The sequence below is a fragment of the Castanea sativa genome, chromosome 3 (genome assembly GCF_040712315.1).
Source record: "Castanea sativa cultivar Marrone di Chiusa Pesio chromosome 3, ASM4071231v1".
Taxonomy (NCBI): Eukaryota; Viridiplantae; Streptophyta; class Magnoliopsida; order Fagales; family Fagaceae; genus Castanea; species Castanea sativa.
Genome location: NC_134015.1, coordinates 11,766,655 through 11,792,157, shown reverse-complemented (window position 1 = coordinate 11,792,157; position 25,503 = coordinate 11,766,655). Strand labels below are relative to the sequence as shown.

At 34.8% G+C, this 25,503-nt stretch overlaps 1 protein-coding gene and 2 pseudogenes across 2 annotated transcripts; 2 read left to right on the top strand and 1 right to left on the bottom strand.

Annotated features, from left to right (window-relative positions):
- Positions 1-1,340: 1,340 nt before the first annotated feature.
- On the bottom strand, positions 1,341-7,247 carry LOC142626909 (sugar transporter ERD6-like 5). 2 transcript variants are annotated; one of them, XM_075800630.1, is made up of 18 exons: positions 6,988-7,247; positions 6,480-6,542; positions 5,689-5,778; positions 5,510-5,569; positions 4,787-4,852; positions 4,638-4,703; positions 4,485-4,560; positions 4,338-4,402; positions 3,708-3,800; positions 3,497-3,577; positions 3,333-3,417; positions 3,198-3,241; positions 3,053-3,115; positions 2,914-2,973; positions 2,765-2,818; positions 2,138-2,197; positions 1,917-2,031; positions 1,341-1,751 (listed from the first exon to the last, which is right to left on the bottom strand). In XM_075800630.1, the coding sequence occupies exons 1-18, from the start codon at positions 7,123-7,125 to the stop codon at positions 1,630-1,632; spliced, it is 1,401 nt and encodes a 466-aa protein (XP_075656745.1). In that variant the 5' UTR covers positions 7,126-7,247; the 3' UTR covers positions 1,341-1,629. The 2 variants fall into 2 exon arrangements, with proteins under 2 accessions (XP_075656745.1, XP_075656746.1); XM_075800631.1 differs by lacking the exons at positions 2,765-2,818; positions 2,914-2,973 and having other exon boundaries at positions 1,552-1,751.
- Positions 7,248-13,383: 6,136 nt separating this feature from the next.
- LOC142629606 (putative LRR receptor-like serine/threonine-protein kinase RKF3) lies at positions 13,384-15,554 on the top strand (annotated as a pseudogene).
- A 2,802-nt stretch (positions 15,555-18,356) lies between these two features.
- LOC142628515 (putative LRR receptor-like serine/threonine-protein kinase RKF3) lies at positions 18,357-20,133 on the top strand (annotated as a pseudogene).
- Positions 20,134-25,503: the final 5,370 nt, after the last annotated feature.

Sequence of the window (25,503 nt, the reverse complement as noted above, 5' to 3'; positions counted from 1 at the left end):
AAGTAATTCAAATTAGGTGGCTTTTATGAACGCTTATGTCGTTGATTAGATCAACGATTAAAGTTCATTACATTGTTCAAGTTCACCTTTTGCTCAAACCAAGTGGTATAATTTTTTCGGGCAATTCAAGATACTTGAGCATTATTTTACACAAGAAAAATATGGATCTTGGTCCAAATTCATTTCTAACCCAAAAAGGACCAAATTCATTTCTAACTTTCATGCTTTTTCAAATTGGGCTCATGACCCACAAGTTTTTTTACTTCAAGGAATAGGCCCATTGGCTCGCATCTTTTCTATATCATGTAACGGGCTCATGGCCCGTATATTCTTTGACTTCATGAATTGGCTGATGACCTATAAATGAGGCTCATGGCCATCTCTGTTTTCACTTCACTATAAGCCCAAACCTTGGTACTTGGAAATTGGGTTCATGGCCCATATCGTTGTCCACATCACATGGCTAGTTGATGGCCCGTATCAATCTTGCCTAACGGCTTGGGCTTGGAGCCCATATATTTTCTCAATATCACCAATATTCTTAAGAATTTCAGTCGAAGGGACCCTCAATGTTCAAGTTGGATTAGAAGCTTGAAGCTACAGACTACAACTTTTGATCTTCAACTCTGGCTTGAAACTACTTACTCTCAATTCATGAGGCTGCCCCGTACCATATATCATCCAGCATGTTGGCTATGAAATATTTCCGATCTTTCCCATTGTGAAAGATAACGTGTGTGAAGGCTTGGACCTAGAAAGTAAAATCGTATCTCTTTAGGCTGGGACCTAAAACGTTAATTATTGTTACACACGTTAAGTTGTATATTGCTGCACACACTTCAGCTAAGATTATCTTTTTAAAAACATGGTTTTAGTTATGCGTCTTGTATACACAATGTGTAACTATTATTACTCGGGTTATAAACTGCACCATAATCATTAAAATAAAATTCTGCAGACTTGGAGTCAACTGTAACTACTATTATAAAGAACTCGTGTCTGTGCCCAAATTTGGTCATTTTCATCAGATTGTTTTTAGTAGTGATGAATTTTTTAAGCAATGGGGTGTCTAAAATTATTTTAACAACCAATTAATTTTCAGACATGATTAAAGTATTAAAATGTTCTAGGTTTAGTGAATGTTCTAATCATTATTTAATCAAATTTTAGCAAATAAGCAGTTCAAGGCTTTAAGCCCACCTATGAATGAGAGAACCACAGATAAGCGTAAGATTTTATTACTAGTCTCTCAGCACAAAAAGAAAAAAAGAAAAAAAAAAGAAGCTTTTATTATTAGTCATTTCGCAGCAGCTGCAGTGAAGACTGAAGTGGGCCACTAGTTTCTCAATATCAACATCACAATATCCTTTATATTGTAGGACACATTGATGGCTCGTTTCTTGGATAATGTCCCCTCCAAGTCTAAAGTTGGTTTTCCTTGTACTCTGAGTAAAAGTACTTGATAGTTGCAACAACAAAAAGTGTCATCTCTATAAATTTTACAAATACTAAAAGATGGAAATATAATTGCTCACACTAAAATTTTTTAACGATTTCTTCCAAATTTTTGTAATAACATTACTCCAATTATAATATACTATGAATGACATGAACTTTGACTTTGTTTGTTTAGAGAAAATGATTAATTGATGCTTGTAATTCTTCTAGAGCTCGCCCCTTGGTCTCTGGTACCACTTTCGTGACGAATAGAACAGTCAAACCACAAATGCCAGTGTAGATGAAAAATGTTCCTGATGTAGTATGTCAAAAATATCCATGTATGATCATGAAAGAGAGAGCAAAGAAACTTATACTAAAATTGAAAGTGTTTGTAATCAGGAAACAAAAAAAGTGAAAGTGTCAATACTCAATACTAATCCATTCCATAACATAATTAATAGGGTAGAAACAATTACCTGCTGTACTCCATTCAGTCATGTAATTATAAGAGTATGAAATAATCCAAGAACAGGACCAATTCACTAAAGTCAGAAGGCTTCCACCAGTACCCTTGACATTTATAGGGAATATCTGAAAAAGAAATTCATCCTTGAATTAGAGCAATATACCCGCTTGTTTATGCAAAATTCCTGTGAACAAATTTTTAAATCAATTTGGAATTCAATTATCGGCATACCTCTGACATTATAACCCAGGGTAATCCTGCCATGCCTAATGAATAAGCCACACTATAACCCTGCATGGATTATTAGCCAGTCAATCACAAGCATCTCAATGTCAAAAAACCTCAGCCCAGAAGTGAAGTAAAATAGAATAATAAACACCCCTTTATTGCTTTTTAAGGATTTAAAAGAAACACAAGCATAATAAAGCTCATAGTATGAGCATTGCAGTAATTGCAGCAATAGCTGATAAAAAGGCTTTTTTTAGTCCTGAAAGTTATAGAATGTAGAACAACCCTTCAATCTTCGAATAACTTAATTGCTTTAAATCTTCTACATTCTAATTTGTATTTGAAGCATAGATTAGATAAAATCTGAGAAATTCAACTAAGATGTTTTTAGTTCTTTTCTTGCAAAAGGGTACCATGTTTTTGGTAGTTCGTATTATCAATGCGCCAATTAGCAGTAACATTGCAGTGAGTTTCTTCCAAAATAAGCTAAGAAACTCCCATTCCCACAGGCCCCAACATTCTAATTGATCAATAAAGTGTAGATAAGGCAGAATGTGAGAAATTATATTTTGAAATCTCTAGCTTTTTCTGGAGAAGGGAAAGATCATCTTTCAGGTTATGCCTTATTACCAGGATCCCAATGAACACCAAGATGGGAGTGAGCTCCTTCAACTGGGAGTTCCCCTGCTCGGAACAAAAACGTTTAAACAATGATCATTCATATATGTGGAAAACAGAACAACAGACAGAGAAGCTTTGATTTTGTTTTCAATAGAAACCTGAAAGGCAAATGCCAAGCCTATAAGGAAGGTACTTAAGCACATTCCAGCAGCAGAGACCTACAAGAGTTACCAGACTTTAATGCAATCAACTTAACTACACACCATAGGCTTAAAGTTGATTTTGTCATGTCCTCACCATAAGAAGTGGCCGTCTTCCTGATTTATCTGTCAAGAATACACTTAAGGCAGTAGCTGGAATCTGTTAAAAGATTGTTTACATGGTTTGTTATATGTATCAAGCAAAATCCTATATCCAATCAAAGTTATGGCGAGCCAAGTACCTGGATAATTGCCATTGTGATAGTCCCAATGCTGCTTGAAAAACCTACCATAAACAAGAGGTAATAATCATCATTCCTTCATTTCTTAATATTATCATTAGTTATATGAAACAAATTTTAAAGCTGTTAATTTACCAGCTTTTTCAAATATAGAACTAGCATAAAATGAAATTGCATTGACTCCAGTAAACTGTTGCAGTAACATCAACCCAAGTCCAACCTAAATGAATTTAAATAAAACATGTAAAAAGGTTGTACAAGCCATGAAAAGTAAAAATGCCACAATGAGTGAGGCTTACGATTAGGGAATGGGTGTATCTCTGCTGGAACAAGTCCAAAATTCTAGATTTCGAGTGTTGTTGAAAGGTTTCTGTATAATCCTATGAAAAGACAGGAGCACATCTCATTTTTTGTGGTTGTGCCAAAGAACTTTTTAAAACATAACAAATTAGAAATGTTAAGGGTATGACACTGATACACTGTCATAAAATCATGTAGTTGGAAAATTACTATGATATATGCTGCTTCTTGAGAAATATCAACATTCTTCCCTCTAAGACGCTGTAGAACAGTTTCAAGCTCTTTCTCTTTTCCAATTTTTGCCTGCGGAGAAATTGTACTCTGTTAGAAGTATTGGTTAAATGATTAAATTTATCATATCCTAATAGCTTAAGCTTTTGGAACAATTGGTAATTTAACATGGTATCAGAGCATGAGATCCCGAGTTTGATCCTTGTTTCCTCAATTCTATCTCCCATTTAAATTTCTGCATGTTGGGCCTCACCTATTAAAGGGTAGTTTCGGCCCACATGTGAGGGGGAGTGTTAGAAGTATTGGTTAAATGATTAAATTTACCATATCTTAGTAGCTTAAACTTTTGGGACAATTGGTAATTTAACATACTCTATCATTTTTTGCATTTTAATGGCTGCTCATATTTTCTTTACAAAATAAACCAAAGAAAAGAAGTAGTTTAGATGTTTCTCCTGAAAGCATCCCAAAAGCTTAAGCTGATAAAGTGAACATAATGACTTGATGTTATTTTTAACAAGTTGAACAAGCCACGAAAAACATATTAAGGCATGTATTGTATTCTATTTCATCACACAATCCAAACAACATACAAGTAATATTTCTCACCAACCATCTGGGAGACTCCGGAATAAAGAATAATCCCACAAGTTGTACTAGAGATGGAATGACACCTGAAAATAAAATCTATTTGAATAAAATTTATCTTTTTAGAATTTAATTTCTGATTAAATTTATGCAGAGAAAAATCAATACCAAATAAAGCTAGGGTGCGCCAGGTAACAGCATTTCCAATAAAATACATTAGTGAAAGTCCAGAACATAAAATCAACTGCACAAGTAACAAAAGGTAAGTAAGCGAACAATGAATTGGATGTTCATTTTAAAGCCATAATAATTTAGATAAACCTGATGAGCTGATGTAAATTGTCCCCTAAGATTCTTGGGTGTTATTTCTGCAATGTATACTGGTACCTGTTTGGTTATAAGAATCATTATTTTTTTTTGTCTTTTAAATAGGTAAATCAATTATAAAATGTCAAACTTACAAAACTTACTACGTAGCAAATAACTCCAATGCCAAAACCCATCAACAATCTTCCAAAATCCAGCCAAAGAGCAGTCTATGCCAAGCACAGAACTCTATTAGTAGTTGAAGCCCAGTAGAGAAAAATGTAGAAGCAGTAATTTCCTTCAGTCAGTTCATGCTAATTTTGAATAATTTTTTTTCACTGATCTAATCCTTTAACAACATTTAATAATGAACCAATGGAAGCAAATTCAAAGAATAATCACCATAAATATTACCACAATGATTTCCAATGTCCCTACTTTTGGCATTTTATTCCAATTTGTCAGGGAATGGACGTGTAACTGAAGAAAATTGGAATTTGTTAAAGATAAGATGTATTGGTATTATATATGGCCTACGAGGCCCAACTTAATGTAAAGTCCATCTACAGCTAACATTAGTTGTGTTAGTCTCTATATATACCCTATTAGGGTTCTTTGTATTATTCACCGCATCACATATAAAAAATTTAACCAACTAAGGCTTTATACTGTAGACGTAGGTTGTTATGCCGAATCACATAACCCTTGTGTCTTCTCTCTCTTTCTCTCGCAATGCTTCCACTGTCATCTCTCTACAATGCCTTCTCTTTGATATTAATTAACAGATTAATTATTAACTAAACTAAGAAGACATTCCTTCTAAAGATGAACATATTTCATCAAGTGCAGCGTTGTTTAGGGGAATGAAAGAATGGAAATACAAACACCTTTGCAAAAGCAATGGCAAGCCAACCAGCAAAGATGAATAATTCAGAGAACCACATTGCCTGCATTAAAATGTCAACAGAAATGATAGAAATTAATAATAATAATAATAATAATAATAATAATAATAATAATAATTAAAAAAATCATATTTTTAGAAAATGTGACAAAAGAAACTTACACCTCTCCGACCAATGAGGTCTGCCATCTTTCCACTTATTAATCCACCTATCACTCCTCCAATAGTCAATATTGAACCAAAAACTGAGTACTGCACAAGGCAGAAACAATTTAAATAGATAAAGAATTGATTGGCAACGAAAACATCTCTACCCAAACAGATAAATGTAACATTTCATTCTACTGAACTTCACCAATGTTCAGTAACATGTACAATTTTCTTTTTTCCTTCCAACAAATTGGTGGAAGGGAGGGGGGCTTCCAACTTAGGTTTCTCCTTTGAGAGAACTAGATGTATTATTAAACTATAAGACTTTTGACAATATAATTCATCAGAGGAATAAAGACTAAAAAAAGAAAATTCAATATAAAATATATGAAGAACAATTACATGTCTGCATATGTGCAAAACTATGCATATTAGTGTAAAATTATTATGCTTTTTTGGCCAGTGTAAATTGATAAGTGAATTTGTGAAATTCATATACATATATTGTTATGATCTAGTGTCTCATATTAGTTAAATGTAAACTTAATCATGTGTTTATAAGCTTCTGGACACCTTCTCATTGCAGACCGATTTTTAAAAGTGAGTTCTATCTATGAATTTGGAAGACACATATATGTCTAGTGATAACCTAATAGGCACAATGTTTATATGTTTATTAATTGTTTGGCTCATGTATCTATCTGTTGGACATGTGCATTTACTCTTGCACAGACTCTGTCACACGTTTAAAGTTGTACCTTATCAATAAAAATAAATTTATAAAGAAATAATTTAGTACTTACAGATGCCGTAGAGAGATCCAAATCTTCCATGATTCCTGATTCAGCTGGTGATGAATATCCTAACTACAAAGTACAAACCAATCATAATTTAACTGGTTAGACGGTTAGACTTAGACCAAGTTTGCTGGTCCTATGGATCATGCATTAAACACTGTAGGTGTCCAAACCCCCACCGTATCTAAAGAAAAAAAAGGGCTTTTAACTTTTATATAGCTACAAGAGGAGGTAAAGTCAGAGTTATAATAACTAGGTACTAAAAGTCTAAAACATACTTAAAAAATAAATATAAATAATTGAGCTTTGAGATACCTAAAACATTTTTTTGTCAGGAATAATTTTTATTTTCCCACAATTGTGATTGTTACGTAATAAAAGAGGTATTAGTGGTATGTCCGTATAAGAACAATGTTGTTCCAGTACAATTTACAACCTTAATCTATTGTGAAAAGATGATGAAAAAAGTTTGTCCCTAACAGGGTAATGTTTGTAAACAGAATGAAATACTTACAGCACAGCCAGTGCTCATAGAACCGCAGAGAGCGACTATGGTGCTGAGTACAAGAACAGGCGTGGCTGAAGAACCAGCAATACTTGGTGGTATGTCTTCTGCATTAATTGTAGACCTTGGCAACAGGTCTTCTTCCATGCTTTCTCTTCCAAGCTTTCTTGCAAGAAAGAAAAAAAAAATGTGAATACCAAGACTCACAGTCTAGGATTCATTTCTGTGTGTATATGAGAGAGAGAGAGAGAGAGAGAGAGAGAGGTGTTGGAGAACGTCTGGTGAGGCCAAACAAATGAAATAGTGTTGAGACTTTTAGATAGGCGGCTATTTTTTTAAATTAAGGTCATGGACCATGAGGATCACGTGCTCACACTTTCCATATCACATCGGTTTAGTGGTCTTATTTTATAAAATAAAAAAAGCTTATATCTTTATTTTTTAATATATAATTTTTATTTTAAAAATATAATTTATAATTGGATAAAACAATTTGAAAATTAACAGAGTCTCTTTAAAAAAAAATTAGCAGGAGTAAACTTATTTTTTGAGCAATTAGTGGGAGTTAAAGTTGTATTTTTACCAAATTGTCCTTTAATTTTATTTTTACATAAATTTATGAGTGTAAGGGCATTTTTTAGACGAAAACCACAATTTCGTACCTATATTTTCACGCGATTCTTACTTTGATCCCTAACTTTTATTTCCACCGCTTTTAGTCCTTATCTTGAAAAATGCATATCGTTTTTATTCCTACCGTTACATCAGAGACAGAAAATGCACACGTAACAAATGGAGTGCACTGTTGGCACACTAAAAGCTGATGTGGCTATTAAAATAAAAAAAAAATTATTTAGCATTAAAAAATACCACCTCAGCATTTAAATTAAAAAAATTAATTTATTAATTTTAACTGAATAAAAAAAAATAAGAAACAGATTTAAAAACTAAAAAACACATGAATTGATATCTAAATGTGTCTTGAACAAGATTAATAATAACAAAAACCCGATACAAGATCACGTACCCAAAAATTTAAAAGAAAAAAAAAATCAAAATCAATATCAAAACCAAAACCAAACCCAAATCGTTGTAATTCCAAACCTCAAATGTTTCTCATCTCTCAAATAGATCTGTAATTCCAAACCTCAAATGGTCCTCAATCCTCAAATGGTTCTCATCTCTCACCGTCAACCAGCGCCAAGCTCACATCACCGCCATCGATTCCAACATTTCAGAAACCAATTCCCAAACCTCACCTCCCAAAAATCCACCCAAAGCCGCCGTTTCAGACTCCCAAGATGAACCACCTCAAAAACCTAACTCTGATTGGATGGCGGTGGTGATGGGTTGAGGAGAGATTAGAGGGGCAAAACGCCTCCCCTCTCGTCTGAGTGCAGTCATGGCCATTTTGCTCTATGAATAAACGACGCCTCCCCTCTGTTTTCTCTTGTACCGAGCTGCAAAGCCACATGTCAAGAAACGACGCCGTAGGAAGAAATTCTTCATGGAGCTCAACGAAAACCCTTCGCTTAACAAGAACCGCCGGTCGGAAATGGCGAAAGACTGTCGACATTGAAGCTCCGATAGAAATCCTCAGTTGGATTTCTGATTGATTGCTGATTACTGGGTTTTGAGATGTTTTGGTGTTCTTGCTAGAGATCAGTTTAAGTTTATGTTTGTGTTTGTGTTTGTGTTTGGTTAACAAGAAAGGTTTGGAATTAAAATTTGGGTTTGTTTTTTTTATTTTGATTTTGATTTTTTAAAAAAATTTATGGGTTTGTGATCTTGTATCTGTTTTTATTCAAGACTCACTTAGATCTCAATTAATGTGATTTTTGGTTTTTAATTTTTTTTATTTAGTTAAAATTAATAAATTATTATTTTTAATTTAGATGCAGACATAACATTTTTTATTATTATTTTAATGGCCACGTCAGCTATCAGTGTGCCAACAGAGCATTTTGTTTGCCACGTGTGCATTTTTCATCTCTGATGTAACGGCGGGGACAAAAACGAGACGCGTTTTCCAAGATAAGAACTAAAAGTGGTGGAAATAAAAGTTAGAAGCTAAAATGAAAATCGCATAAAAATATAAAGACGAAAACGTGGTTTTTGCCCATTTTTTAACCAAAAAATTAATATCTCAAACAAGGGAATCTCTTAGTATTATAGATACAAATTACTTGTTGTCAAAAGGGCCCATCTTTTTTGATGAGCTTGACCCAAGCGGCCCAAGTGAAAATTAAAGGGCACATTAATATCACAAGCTCAGGGTCCATTATTTGTATCTTCTCCACCTTGAATCTTCATGTGGCCCAAAACTACATGGGAAGCCCATTAGAGAATTTGGAGATGTATGGTTTGAACTTTGGAGGGCATGGCCCTTTATTTGCATCCTTCTTTGCCTTCACTATTTTTTTTTTCCTTATATTTTGGTGTTATTGACAATTTGGTCCATATGTTCTCGCAGTAGTTAATTTAGTCAATTTGGTTTAGACAATAATGACTAAATTGACTGTAATTTGAAAATAACAAAAATCAAATCGACCGCTAATAAAATACAGGGACCAAATTGATCAAATTTACGAAATTAATATATAAATAAATAACCAAATTTGAGTATTATTTATTTATTTAATTTAGGCTGACATACTGTCTAAGTGGTAATTTGTGAGTCTAAAAACAATATTTTATTTTGACTATTAGTCATGTCAATATTTTTTATCAACCACTTGACTGTAAGGGCCATTTTAATATAATACCCAAAGGTTAAAGACCAAATTAATATTCAACTTAAAAGTTAGGGATCAAATATATAGTTTACCCAAAATTAAAACATGTTGGGCGCTCATATTTGGATTGAAAGTAAGACCCAAAAATAAAAACTTCATTTTCTTTCTCTTCTTTCTCTTTTATCCCTTTGGCTAATTGTGTTTTGCTAGAGATACATTTTTAGGAAGATTCTCCATTGGATAAAAAAAAAGAGAAAAAAATAGAAAGAATCAAAATGGTAGAAAATCACTGAACCCATTTAGCAACAAACAGGTATTCTCAAATCAAATTAAAAAAAAATGCTACGTCTAAATCTAATTAGAAAAACATGCGCGCACGCGCGCGCGCGCACACACACACATATATATAGCTTTTTAACTAGATGTGCACATGTATATTGTTTTAATTAACAAAATCCGAAACTTGGTGTGGTCTGGTTTTGTAAGATCGCAATTTGTACCTAATCCCAACAAGAGGAAGGGTATAGGGCCAAAGAGCCTAATATAATTAATTTGTAGAGAGTGGGTTAGAAATCTTGTTTCTAATGAGTTTAAATGACAACAACAGTGACCCAAGATTACAAAATGATAAGGATGTATTAGTTTGTATGATGAAAGTTGTCCTCGGACTCAAGCCGAGGAACAGATTCTTATATTTCTTATTTCTTAAAGATTGATTACAGATATTTAGTCTATAGTATTTTCTCTCATTCTCTCTCCCGTTTCTACTCTCCACGTGTAGGTGTAGACTGCTAATGTTGATACTCGTCTCATCAGCCCATTCCGGAGGTCTTTAGGTAATAGCTGTAAGGTTGAAAATCACTGTTCATATATCACTTCCTCATTAATGCGGCCAGAGATTTAGGTACAGAGCACTCAATGTGGTGGTAGCAGCTTTCTCTTAGATATTTCACAGCTGTCCCTGCTCTCTATGTCCCCGTGAAACATATCTTCATCCATAAGACCTCCTAAAAGATCATTCTGGACAATATGACGTACTATCTGATCCTTACTTTGCTTAGCCGATGAGATACCCCTCCTCGGATTACTTCCCTTAGCTTCTTCTATCATAATTTGCTTGTGGGTCTCTAGGTTTGACATCTTTATCGCTATCAATCCATCCTCAGACAAGTAAGCAACCTCAGACAAAGCCCATGGTCCAAAAATGCACCTTGGGCCTTTCATCCCTACAGGTTTGTTTCATTCGTTGAGTTAAAGTTAATTGAGGGTACCTTTCCTGTTGTTTTAGTAATATGAGAGTGTTTCGTGGACTGTGTTGGAATGGGTGTGGAATTGTAAAATGGGTTTGGTGGAGAAAATTTGAGAAAGTGGAAAGAGGAGAGGGATGATAAAGAAAAGGAAAGAGAGGATAGATCGGTGGTGATGGTGCTTAGATTTCGAGTTTGGGAAGGCAACGGTAATTTTAGAAGTGTTTGGTAACCGAGAAAGTGAAAGAAAATAAAAATTGTAGGTTTGAGATTTTTTTTACTATTATTTTCAATAAAATTAGGAATTAATATATATATATTTTAAAATTTCTGTAATAAAATATACTGCATATTCTAATGTGGATTTTATAAGATATTGAGTTGGCATTTTTAAATATAAATTAAAAATTAAAAGCTGACATGAAGTGTGACATATCAGTAGTTTGTGAAAGTAATTTGTAAAATATTTGTGTATATAGCATTAATATTCACAAAGTTATACACTAAATAAAAAACTAAAACAGGAATAATAATAGAGTACTCCACAACCACTTAAAAAATTACAAAATTAAACACAAATCAATTAAGAAAATAAAATAATTATAAATATAAATATATCATCAACAATATAATTATATACTATGGCGGCAAAGATCTCAGCTTCTTTTAAATAGTCTTTTTTAGACTCACACATTCTCCTTATCTCTCATATCTATTTAGTGATTTTTAGTCCAATTTTTAGCTCCTGAATCCAAAAAAAAAAAAAAAAAAATCAGATATATTATTGACGAGTTGCTTCACGTACTTATAAGATTAAAAAAAGCTAAATGTTTTTCCTATCTTAGTTAATTATAATATTTATTTCCCTTTTCCGAGTAGGAATAGTATTATAATTCTATTCCTTGATGGAGCAGGATTCCTTATTCCTATAAGGAGTAGGATTCTCTTCCTATAAATCAATCTCTGTTTATTTCACATTCTAGTGTTCTGCTCTCGCTGCTACTGCTTCTGCTTTCTCTCTGTTTCTGTGTTTCCGCTCTGTTTTCTCTCTCTGGTTCTGTGAAGTCATGACTGACAGTCTGCTAAGTTGGGTTGAGAGCGAATGGATGGAAGGGAAATACGAGCAAGCATACGAATTGGCAAAGATGGCCAAACAATATGATCCGTATTTTGAAGGAGTGGAGCGTTACTACATTGCTATGTCTATCATTCACGCCGGCAAGTTCAAGAAGAACAAGCTTGGTTACACCGACCTCTATGCACTCCTGGGCTTCTCGGCCGGTAATCATCCATTAATCACTCATAACTTCATCAAACAAAGGTATTGTAATTTGGCGAAGTGGGTGCATCCCAGCAAGTTTTCCTCTCCAATGGCGCATGAGGCTCTCAGACTCATGGACAAGGCGTGGGCGGTCCTGGGTAACGAGCAGCATAGAGAAGACTATGACGTTTGTGTTGGTCTACGTCAACCAAAGCCAAAGAATATTGCTGCTGCTGCTACTGCCCAAAGTGATGATCAGAAGGCAAAGGAGGTTGTTCGGGTTGGGATGAAAAGATGTGCTCCTCTTACGGCTACGCCTGACGATAACATGGATCGGATGGTGCGTCACAGAAGGGTTTAGTCTACTCCATTATTTATTCTTTTATCCCGAAGAAGCCATTAGGGTGTGATTATTTTTGTAAATTCTTTTTGAAGTCAATGAAATTCTACAGTGTTTCTTGTTTCGTTTATATTTCTTATTGAATAGAATCCCCATGGTTTTAATTGCATCATCATTAAAGGGCTGCAATGAGAAATACAAATATGGAGTATATTTAAATCATATTCTACATTTCATGGAATAGTGGGCTTTTAACAAAATAAAGAAAAAATTTCCTGTAGAATACTTTTAAAATAGGCTTTGAATAAGACTCTATGCACCTTATTCAGTCTTCATCTTCTTCTTCAAATTACTTATGGCCAAGTATTGAGGCACACAATTTTTCATTATCTTTTTTCTAACTATTATATTGATACGTTGTGATTGTTAAATTACACGGTGATTGGTGCTAATAAAAAAAATAGTATTATAAATAACTATATGTAGAAGTAATATTACTCCAATCATAACTTGTCATGTCTCATAAAATATATTATGAATTTTTTTAAAAATCTCTATCCTTACCTAAAATTAAGGATCTTTTGCTCCCAATATCTATATCCACTTAACAAAAAAGAAAAAAAAGAAAAAGAAAAAGTGTGCTCATGGGTCTAAGTGCACATATCCAAGACCTCCAATTTTTAAATTTCAGCTATCCACTTCTAACTTCCAAGTCATTTACCTCCAATAACTCAACTACCAACCCCCATTTAAGACTAAAGAATGTATGTATATACTATATACAAGTCAAAACTCAGCACTCACAAGCAAACAAATCACATCTTCAAACGGATGCCATTCCAATCCCCTCACCAAAAACCTGGCCCCCCAAATGCCTCTCTTATTCTTCCTCTTTCTTGGATTGAGCTTAGCCTTAGGCTTTCCCAATTTAAGTTCCTCTATTGTCACTGACCATGAATTCCCACATAGAAAACTGGGTGATAATAGCTTTGATGCTCTTAGAAGGCTTATTGTTGAGAACACTAAGCCCCTCACCTTTGTTTATGTCCAGAAAGAATGCATGTACACACTTCAAGGAATCTGGGTGCTTCGATCAGATTATCTCCAAAGGACTGGGTACTTTTTCCCGCCTGCAAATGCTTCCGAGGCATGTTGGGAGTCATTTGAAAGTTTAATCTCTGAGTACATACCGGGTTTTATTGTTTGATCCACTTGTGGGTATAAGCCCAGTTTGATTTCAGAGACTTGTATGAACATTACAACCCGGGAGCAGTTTGAGAGCCTAATCTCTGAATCTCAATTGCAGGAAATTAGAGATAAGTGCAATCAATCTTTGGAGAATGATTTAACTTGTGCATCATGTGTGCATAGTTTTTTGAGTGTCAATTCATCTTTCTTTCCTGGTGCTAGTGATGGGAATGAATCAGATTGTGCTAGCAATCCATACGTGTATGCCGCTGCTTTTGCTAATCAGTTTGGCCCAACTGATTTAGGGACTGTCAAGTGTTTTTGCATGCTTGCTTTCAGTTCAGATGGTGGAAAGACAAAGGAAAATGAGATACTATATTGGGGGTTACCGGTAGGTTGCATTATTGGCATATTTGGGGCAGTTTTGGTGGTTTGGGTTTGTTTGGGGAAGGCATAAGAGATGTAGGGAGAGGAAGGAAATTGATTCAATGGAGAGGGACTCAGTTTCGGGGATGGAAATGATCAATGGAAATAATAGTGTGATTAAGTTCACATTGGAGGAAATAAAGAAGGCTACAAAGAATTTTTCTAGAGAGAATTTAATTGAGTGTGGTGGATATGGGAGTGTTTATAAGGGGATATTACTAGATGGGTCTGAAGTTGCATTGAAAAGGTTCAAGAATTTCTCAGCTGCTGGGGATGAAAGCTTTGCACATGAAGTGGAGATTATTGCTAATGTTAGGCATGTGAATCTTGTTGCATTGAGGGGCTACTGTACTGCAACAGTGAATCCTGAAGGCCACCAAAGGATAATTGTGTGTGATTTAATTTGTAATGGAAGCCTTTATGATCATCTTTTTGGGTCAGGGATGAAGAAACTTACTTGGCCAATTCGTCAAAACATTGCTCTTGGAGTGGCTCCTGGTTTGGCTTATCATCCATAGAGATGTTAAAGCTAGTAGTATACTTTTGGATGAAATGTTTGAGCCAAAACGGGCTGATTTTGGCCTTGCAAAGTTCACTCCAGAGGGATTGTCACATATGAGCACTCAGGTGGCTGGAACCCCTGGCTATGTTGCGCCTGAGTATGCTTTGTATGGAAAATTATCTGAGAGAAGTGATGTATACAGTTTTGGGGTTGTACTTCTTGAGCTTTTGAAAGAAAGCAGTGATATCAGTTGATAGTGATGGAGCTTCACTTTTGGCAGATTGGGCTTGGTCGTTAGTGAGGGAAGGTAGAGTATTGGATGTTATTGATGAAGGGATGCACGAGTTGGGCCTAACAGAAGTAATGGAGAAATATGTTTTGGTTGCAGTTCTTTTTCTTCTCATCCACTATTATATGCTAGGCCGAGTATGGATCAGATTGTGAAGATATTGGAAACTGATTTTCCAGTTCCTTCAATCCCAGACTGTCCTGTTACTCTTCTAGCAAAGAGCTCTCATCAAGCTCTAGTTAAAAAGCCTTCCTGTAGCCATCCATTTTTCTGTAAGAGTGATCATCCCATTCTAAATCTTAGGGATGATTGGATATTTGAGTTTCATCTGCCTCTTGCATACTTGGTTTACATTATTGTACATTATGCTTTTGGCGTCAGAGTGTGTATGTTAATGTAGTCAATATAGGAGGATTAGGTTCTTTTTTATTATTAGAGAGAGAAATTTTATTGAGATTTGGAACTCTTTGAATAGTAGAGAAGCAGGGTTACCATAGTAGCATTGTTAGCATTTTTCAGCACGTCTTCCTGTTTTTCACTTCAATTTGTTTCTGAACCTGCAACTGCAAGTTCTATAACTGAAAAATTTTAAATTTTCATTTCTATCATAGATACCACATAAATACTGGGATGTAAAAAAAGCATTAGCACTGGGATGTTCCACCACTGTGGGAAGTACCTGCAACTCTGGCAAGAGCTGTGGTGGATGAAATGGAAGTGAGATAGTGGGTGTAATATGAAAAAAAAGATTCATTAGAGCTTGTCTATGGAGTTGAAGTTACTAAATTCTGAGGAATATGCTCCACTGAATTGTGAATTCCCCTCTACCATGTGCCCAAACGCTTGCTTGTCTGGTTTATGAACCCCTTCATGATTACCTTAATCTTGCGAGAAGCAAGCCCAGTTGGCCATGCCCTAAGCTGTCTTGGACAGCCAACCTTCACCAGGCTGCTGGCATTGGGGTCAGAGACTAAGAAGTGGGTTATTTATCAGCCAAGCATTGTTCTTATGGCTAGATCCAATGCCCTAGTCCCTGTGGAAATGAAAAAAAAAAAAAAAAATCAACTTCTTCCTTTCAGAAAGGAATTATTGATACCATTGTTCAAAGTTATGTTTTAGTTCAGTAGATAATAGTTTGACCGGTTATCTTGGTAAGATTTTTGTTCTCTCTGTTTTCCATCGTGGATGATGGATCATACTCTTTGTTACTAAAACCCATCTCCATGGTGGACGTATGACTAAGAGATGGCAACTTCTCTTCTCTTATGCCAAATACTAGGTGAATTCCTAGAAGAGAAAATTTCTGGAGTACAGGCTTTGATACCATGTAAAGACTAGAGATTTGTGTATTGAATTATGTGTAAAACTGGTTTCTAAAAAAAAAGTGTAAAACTGTAAAAAGGGCTGCCTTTATTAGACAGGAATATGAGTGAGTACAAGTAAATAGGAGTATGGTAAAAATTAAGTACAGTTAGCTTGGGCTGGTATTCTAACAGTTTTCATGTACTCTATAGTGATCATCAATTTTAATTCAGTCATGTTTTTCCTAACAATATATCCTCCCCCCTTTCCAATAATCTTCTTTCTGTTAATGGAAGAAACATATCTTTCCAGAGTTCATTACACTTATTTACACTTACTGTTCTATATCAAAAACAGAAACAAAACAGGTGAAAAGTTTTTCGTTTTGTAAGTGATCCATTGCAGTAACAGGTTTGTGCCTTAGTTCTAGCATCTAAATTTGCATCTATTAGGTCAGTAGTCAAAGTGCTAGCTTGTCATTGAAGAAGAGCACACATTGTTATGGAAAGTGAGAGATAACTTGAGTTTGTGGTTTTTGTTCTACTTGATTAGTTATATGAGATCATATTAATAATTCTACTTCCTTTTGTCCCCTCTGAATTTAGAGTCAAGCTGACGTTCAAATAGAGCCAATTGTCTCTATACAGTTTGCTAAATGTCCATTGCAAAAAGAAGGATGAAAGAATCAAACTATCCAAAATGTTAATCAATTGCAATTGTAGACGCCCCAAAATATGTCACTTGCAAATAGAACTAAAAGTATAGTTGTTCCTGCATCCATTTGCTAATGCACCATGGTATGAGAGAGTTTAACAGCAACTGAAAGTTGTTTTAGCAGAAAATCTTCCCATATATAGTCGACCTAAGAAACTCTGTCACTGCTTAATTAAAATCTTCCCAAGCTGCAATTTGTTTAAATTGTATGATCAATATATGTGTATACCGTGAATCATAAACTAAAGTACTAATATGCATAATCCAAACACTATTTGCCTAATTGTTAACTACTTAAGTCTTTTCAATGTAGATTCCATTATTGTCTTCTTGACCTTTTCCTATTTGTCTATTGTTTTTTGGCAGTGCTATTCGCTCCTTAATCTATAAATATACACCTAATTATGTAGTGCATCATATATGATACTATGCATAATCTAAGCATTAATTGCCTATTTTTCAACTACTTAAGTCTGGTCATTGCAGATTTACTCACGTCCTCTTGACCTTTTCCATTTCTCTGTTGTATTTTGGCAGTTCTAATTGTTCCTTAGTTCGTGTCACATTCTCTCTGTCAAGTGAATCAATATATATAGTCGCTCCTAATTCACTGCATTGAGTAAAAGTGAAAATGGACAACAATGCTGTCCTACATTTCTTGCACCGTCTTTTTTCTTCTAGAATTCCACCAGTTCCACTTGATGTAGCTACTATCTTATCTAGAAAAGCTTAAAATGCCCTCTGGAGGTTGTTCAGCCGACCTTGAAGAAGTCCTCATCAGCTTGAACACCTTATCACCAACTTATAATAAAAACTTGCTATTGAATGAGTGACCCCAACAAAAGATGAAAGATGTATTAAGGTTATTGTATTGTGTGTTTAGAATTTAAGAGGCCAAGTTACTTTCTAATTAATATTCCCTAAATTTGTTTTAAATGAATATAATTATATCAGTTTAATCATAAATTAGTACCACGAAAGTGACTCTGCAACAAGAAGAGAGAGATATAATAAGATGGTATTGGTTTCACCTGTCTAGGATCTTGGGAGGCCAAGTTATTTTCTTATTGATATTAAGCCTCCTCCATTTTTTATTTATTGAGGATAACTATGTTAGGAGAATCACTTGAGTTCAAGTTGAAACTTTCCACTCTTATGAATTAAGTTAGACTCTGAATTAAGTTATTCCCCATTAATTGTCTATTTCCATTCAAAGATATCATAGGATTATGTATAATAAAAGATTCTTCCATGTTTATAAAAGTTAAAGAGTTAAGACTCCTTTAAACTTTAAGTTCCCGCCAATATATTCCCTTTGGAATTGGCAAAGAAGGTTATTGCTTTCTTCAAACACAAAAAACCGTAGCTTCGGAAATGTCCCCCTTATCATCCCTTTTCTTTGCCTTGGTACTAGGCTTAGCATTTTCTGGCTTCAGTTTTTCAGTTGCTGATAAACACAAAATCTTGCAAAGAGACCCTTCTGAAGCCTTTTGTCCTTTGAACTTTGATGTTCATAGGAAACTGGTCATTAAAAGTGTTCGTAGGCCTGCATTTCGTGACATTCCAACTCAGTGTCATTACTTTCTTGAGGGGATACGCCTGGTTCGATCTGAGTATCTTCGAACTAATGGGTACTTTCTTCCTCCTCCTACCGCTTCTAAGGTGTGTTGGGAATCATACCAGAGCCTAATTGGCAAGTTTTTTGTTGGCTTTGATATCCAAACTTCTTGTAGCTATCATCCAGAATGGATTTCGAAGGGCTGCAAAAATATCACATCTAAGGCAGAGTTCAAGAGCCTAATTCCTGAATCCAAATTGCGGGCAGTTAAGCTTTACTGTAACCAGTCTCTGGAGAATACTTCTGCTTGTGAATTGTGCACCAAAACTTTGCTGGGTCTTGGTGATTCATATCTGCATGGTCCTGAAAGAGCTAATGTCTCAGATTGTACAGAATATCCATTTATGTATGCAGCTGCTGTAGTTAACAAGTTTGGACCAACTGATGCAACAACTGCAAAGTGTTTATTCTCACTGGATTTTTCATTGCGAGCTTCCAACATGAAGCTACATACCATTGTACTTTCTGGTGCTATAATGGGTTTCCTCGGTGGAATCTTTGGGGCCTGTTCTACAGTTTGGTTTCTTTGGATTCGACGAATGAAATCTATCAGAGAGAAGACTAATTCTGCAAAGGATGAGACTGGTTTGATTCTGGGGCTGGGATCAATCAGTGGAAGTACCAACTTGTTCAAATTCAAATATGAGGACATTAAGAAGGCAACCATGAACTTTTCTAGGGAGAATCTAATTGGGAAGGGAGGATATGGGAATGTATATAAGGGAATATTGCCTGATGGATCCCACGTTGCTTTCAAAAGATCCAAGAATTGCTCAGCTGCTGGGGATGCAACTTTTTCATATGAGGTAGAGGTTATTGCAAGTGTTAGGCATGTTAATCTTGTTTCATTACGAGGCTATTGTACCGCAACAGTGCCTTTGGAAGGTCACCAGAGAATAATTGTTTGTGATTTCATGCCTAATGGAAGCCTCTATGACCATCTTTTTGGATCAGAAATTAAGAAGCTTAGTTGGCCAATTCGGCAGAAGATTGCAAATGGAACAGCACGTGGGCTGGCATATCTACATTATGGAGCCCAACCAGCAATCATCCACAGGGATATTAAGGCCAGTAACATATTTGGATGAGGCATTTGAGCCAAAACTAGCAGACTTTGGCCTTGCAAAGTTTAACGCAGAGGGAATGACACATTTGAGCACCAGGGTGGCTGGAACTCTTGGTTATGTTGCCCCAGAGTATGCCTTGTGTGGGAAATTAACCGAGGGGATTGATGTCTACAGCTTTGGGGTTGTGCTTCTTGAGCTCCTGAGTGGGAAAAAAGCACTTGAAACAAATGAGGGGAAGGCTTACCTTTTGACAGATTGGGCTTGGTCATTGGTTCAAAGAGGGAGAGCATTGGATGTCATTGAAGAAGGTATGCCTGAGTTGGGGTCATGCCAAATGATGGAACAATATGTTCTCATTGCAGTTCTTTGTGCTCATCCAGTATTACATGCTCGGCCAACAATGGAGCAGGCTGTGAAGATATTGGAGACTGACTCTGCCAATTGGAGCGTATTCAGGCTCTTCTAGCAGTGGGTTATTTGTCTAACTCTTCACTCAGCAGCCACTTAAATCCGCAAAAATTGAGACTGGCATTATAAATTTTTACCAAAGGGAGATATGAAGTGGATTCCCTACTATATTGTAAAGTAGGTAGGTCCTTTGACATTATGTGACTGTTTTTGCCTCTGGCATGCTCAGTCCATTCACTTATAGTTTTACTTCTTGTAGAACACCATTGGATATTCATCATAAAAATTGCATTGTTTAGAGATTAGAACTCAAATAAATTAAATTGGTTAGTATTGAGTTTGAAAGCAATATTTGTTCAAGGCCAATTGGCCAAAGGCCTCAGTCATAATTCAGGCTGTCCAAAGACTTGAAAGATTAATGGCTAACAATGTCATAAAAGCAGTCTCTCATCAATTTGTGTTATGAAGCCGCCAAAGCAAAAGTCATTTCTCCTTTATCAGTTATACAGAAGATTGTACATTTGGAGTCCGGAAATTCATGTGAGGCCACCAAGGTTTTCAAAGTGACAATCACTTATATTGCATTCATGTTCATTGATGGGTCCAAAATATATCTAAACTATATGTTTCCTTCTAGTCCTCTTTAGACTTGAAAATTATAACATTGGCACAACCTGAGAAAGTGCTAGCTCCCTTATTTACTAAACAAAAGTACAATCATTTTAGACTTGAAAAATAATTAGTGTGCCACGACCCAAGAAAGTGCAAGCTCCCTTGTTTACTGAACAAAGTACAATCTTCTTAGCATTTGAAGTTTAACTTTCGTGGTCAATGACCTTCAAGTCAAATGGTACATCTTGGTGTTTCCAACCCAATGTTCAAGGTTCAAGTCCCCTTTTCTCACTTGAAATGTATTAAGGGTTGTGTACATGGGCACCGCAAGGTGCCCTTTAACAACAACTTTTTTGGACTTTTTTTTTGGACAACTCTTTTGTCTTTTTTGTAGTTTTATGTCATTTTTTTTTAGCTTTATAAATACTTTTACGTTTTTTTCTTTCATTTATCTCATTTTTTATTACGTAAGACCCACATTAGGAAAACCTTAACAAGTATCGTACGATGCTTGTTAACATTTCCTATGTATAAAATAAGAAAAGTTTAACTCTGATAGGCCACCAATGATATATCATCTTTTATTTTTCTTTGGGAAGAAGAATGTCTGCCAAAATGCAATAATATTCCTTCTCGCTTGGAAAGAAGCATAGTCCTAATAGTTTTACTAAAGGGGAAAAGTTAATAAATGTCTTAAGAGTATTAGTTTAAGAAATATTTTTAGAAACTTTCTTATGAAAAAAGAAAAAAGCAATTGACTTTTTTGACAATTTTTTATATTTCTTATGAAAGTGATATTAAAACTTTCTTAAAATGGTCTATTAACAAATACTCTAAGGACGCTCGTTAGCTGGAACTTTCCTAAAATGAGAATCCCTTTATCTTTTTGTCTTACTAAAATGGGATCCTTTCTGGTTTCAGTGGGGAAATTATCCAAGCATAGTTAATCCCTATTTGAGAGGAAGAGTGTCTAAGATTTATAGTAAATGCAGCACTTTTTTTTTTTTTTAGGCTTCGAAAGAATTACTGGTGCTAAGAGAAACACTCATGTTTTAGTAGCAAACTTGTCCAAACAAAGATAATTACGATTAATACTAAAAAAACTATATGCCACATTTTCTCTGTACAAATTTTTATTTTTATAGTAATAATTGCATAGTCAAAGAAGAAACTAGAGAAAAACCAAAGAATGACAATAATTATTTGAAGAAGAAGAAATCATATAATTCATCCAGTCTTTTAGATCAGCACCAAAGACTAAGCAGTTAGCAGGTTTGTAATAAATCATTATTTTCTTATTTTTTTGCATTTTTCATTTGGATTTGTAAACGTTCTCTCTTTTCTTGCCTTTACCCTTTAAAAAATTTGTAAGATTTGAAAACATGTTTACTTTCTATTTCAATTTATGAACTATGTTAATGTAATGGCTTTCAATTTTGCGATAACAATATATGCCTTAACTTAAATATCCAATCAGCGAGGAGACAAAAAATATCATTTTGCAATGTGTGAGAGAAAGAACTACAATATACATGCTCATTATTTAAGATACTTGAAAAATAGGTAGGTGATTAACAATTCACCACTTGGGGAGGTGGCTGTCTAGTGGTAGGAAGCCCTCGTGACCCATCACACCTGTAAGTTTAAGAGTTGTGAGTTTGAGTAGTGACAGCTAGCAAGCCCCATTAGTGTTCTTGTGCTCTTGTACTTTTAACTTTATGGGGTCATACTCTCAAAAGGAAAGTTCAGTAGCTCACTTTGAATGATCTTGGCTATAACATGGAAATACAAAAATATTGCTCAAGATCAAAAGCAAAACAAAAATTGGGAGAGGAAGATTTGAAATTAAGGCTTGGGCACTCTCTGATCTGATCTGGGCTAATGGGCAAAGGAGCAAAAGTCCATCTCTTATTTGCTTCAAAGTTTCGTCTCAGGAGCTTAAACAATGGCTGCCCAATATTAAAACCCAAGCTTCCTCTCTTTCTCTTCTTTTCTATTCCGCCCACCCACGTAACCCAAAACCCAAAAATTTGTTGTTCTTCTTTTCGCACAAAGAGGGACCATCAACCAAACAAAAAGCCCTAGCCCTTTATCTATTGGGCTAGACCTGCGAACTCAGTCTCCAGATTGCGTTTCCAAGCTTGCGCAAAGCTAGGGTTTTAGATTATTATTATTTTATTATAATATTTTTTATTTTATATAAAAATTCTGATAATATTAAATTTATTAACAGATTGACTTTTTTTTTTTTTTTCCTGAGGAACATTAACCGATTGACTTTTTTATTTTGAGAAAGATTAACGATTGACTTTACACATTTATTTCAGTTTTTTTTTTTTCTAATAATATCTGGGATAATATTATATATACTTTGCTTTTAAACATTCTTTTCCTATTATTTAAAAGCCCTTTAGTCCATGAAAAGATCAATCTCCATAGAGGCCTAGTCTCATTCATTTGCTAACTTGGGTCACCTGGGAAGGAATTACCGAAGTGACCTGGTCTTGCTCATAATGTTTAGTTGGGCTTCAAGGTCGGACACAGTCCGTCAAGAAATAGAGCCCATTTGTCAGTTTCCTCTGTAAAGAGATCCACTACCCAAGTGGGCTTGTATTGCTTGTCCACTGACTTGGGCCTCAAAGTCTAATAGTGTAATGATGAGACTTTTACTATGTTCTTACAACGTTTTTCTTCAAATTAATTTGAAAAAGAAACCTTCAAACCACTTTAAAATTGTGGCATGTGTCATTTCAACCTGACCAAAATAAACCCCACATCACCTATGGTTAAGTTGGGTTAGTTGAGTTTTATTAAAAAAAAAAAATGAAAAATCTCAAATTAGGGTGGGTTAGATCAAGTTGAAAAGATACATGTTACAATTTTAAAGTAGTTTGTAGGGTTTATCTTTAAATTAGTGCATGGAAAACATAGTCAAGTCCACTTATGACTCCATTCATGGAATTCAATCCAAAAATTCTTAGACACTCGAAAAAAAAAAAAAAAACCCACTTATGACTCCAATTCATTTTCACTTTCTTTAGTTTTGATGTGTGAATACATGGAATTCTTGCAAAATGACTTTCTGGCTTGAGTATGACGGTCCACCTAATCATTTTGTTTGTAGAAAATTGGTTCTCAAATCTTCTTTTCAGACTTGAATATCAAGAAAGATTTTTCTCAATTAAACATTTAAAAGCAAAAACGAAAAAAAAAGATACAGTATTTCACTAACAAATTAGATTTGAATCAATTACCCGAAAAAAAAAACATTGTAATCATAATTATGATCAGCTTCACTTACATACTTATTCTTTGACCAAACAATTATACCATTTCTCTCTCTCTTTTTTTTTATTTTATTTTATTTTATTTTATTTTTTTTAAATTTTTTGGTAAACACCATTTCTCACTTTTACTTGTTTCAAAATTTGAATGTTAATCTCTAAAGTTATATGTTGTTTGGATTGTTAGCTCCTCCATCATTTTGTTGTTGACGTATTCATTAATTAAATGACACCTAAGCTTTTCACATGCGTTAGTTGGACCAATAAAATCATGACAAGTAGACCATGTAATTAAATAAACTAAAAATAGTTATAAAAAATTAAAAAAATCCTTAAACATAATAAGTTATTTCTTTTTTTCCTTTTCAATATGTCTAGACATTCAAACAATAATTTTTTCTCAATTTTGTTGTTGGTAATTTTTTGTTGTTGATATTATGTTATTGGTAAAATAGTTTGTCATAATTGGTACTGTAGGGACACGATTCTCAGACCAAGCCCAAAATGTAAGGGATCTTGACCCAGTGAACTCAATACAATAAATTTGTAGAGAGTGGGTCAAAGAGTTAGGTTTTAGTGCATAGATAACAGTTAATATAGTTTTGAATGATGAGTCAACAAGAATTGAACCCGGTTTGTGCAAGAAAGTTTGTCTTCGGCACAGTCCGAGGAGCTCTGTTCTAGTATATATTGGATGACAATGGTTACAGGAGTTGTTGAGATTGCTACAGTGCTTTCTCTTCTCCTTTTTCCATACTCTTTTTATGAAGGGCCTCCTCCATTATGTAGTTCCTTTTGGATGACCTTAATCCTACACTTGTTGATTTTTTGAGCCACCACTTGAATGTTTGTTCCATCAGACATCCTTTCTGGCCTTCTGTGAGTTGTGGTTGCCGAGGTAGCACTGTTCAAGGGTCTTTTCCACATAAATGCGGTCAGAAAGTTAGCTGCAGGGCATTCAATGCGGTGTAGTAGCTTTCCCTTAGATATTTTTGAGTCTTTATCCTTCTTGTACGTTCATGATGCTCGTCCCTATCATTAGAACTTCTTGGAAGGTCACTTTGATCATTAGGATCTATACCTGATTTGCGTTTAGCTTATCTGAGGAGATAATCCTCCTCAGATTTGGACTACTCACGATCTCGGCCAAAGTTCCACGCTCTCGGCCGAAGCCCAAGACCCCATAGGTACATAATATAAGTGGTGTCAATAATGAATTGAAATAAAAGAAATATAATTCCAAATACAACAGGACAGATATGAGATTGTGAAAAATAATTTTATCTCTATAGCATTGTTCCATTTACTTTCCTTTTTTGTTTTCTCCCCTAATGGAAGACTTTATTAACCTATTTAATGACACTCTAGGAGGATCTCGATGATGACAGTTTTTGTGGGATGTGTTTAACTAAAAGGAAAGTGTTAATTACATGCACTAACTTGCATATATTTTCATACACACAAGTGAAAAACAACTGAAAAATCGTTGTTGAAGACATGATTTCAAGTTCTAAATTGTGTCTTCAACTCAC

What these genes read in the sequence shown, in the direction of transcription:
- LOC142626909 (XM_075800630.1), bottom strand. Translation starts at nt 7,125, where the DNA reads ATGGAAGAAGACCTGTTGCCAAGGTCTACAATTAATGCAGAAGACATA. An exon ending in AAGAAGCAGCATATATCATA is followed by an intron (nt 3,578 to 3,707) that starts GTAATTTTCCAA and finishes GTCTTTTCATAG; the next exon opens with GATTATACAGAAACCTTTCA. An exon ending in GATACACCCATTCCCTAATC is followed by an intron (nt 3,418 to 3,496) that starts GTAAGCCTCACT and finishes AAATTCATTTAG; the next exon opens with GTTGGACTTGGGTTGATGTT.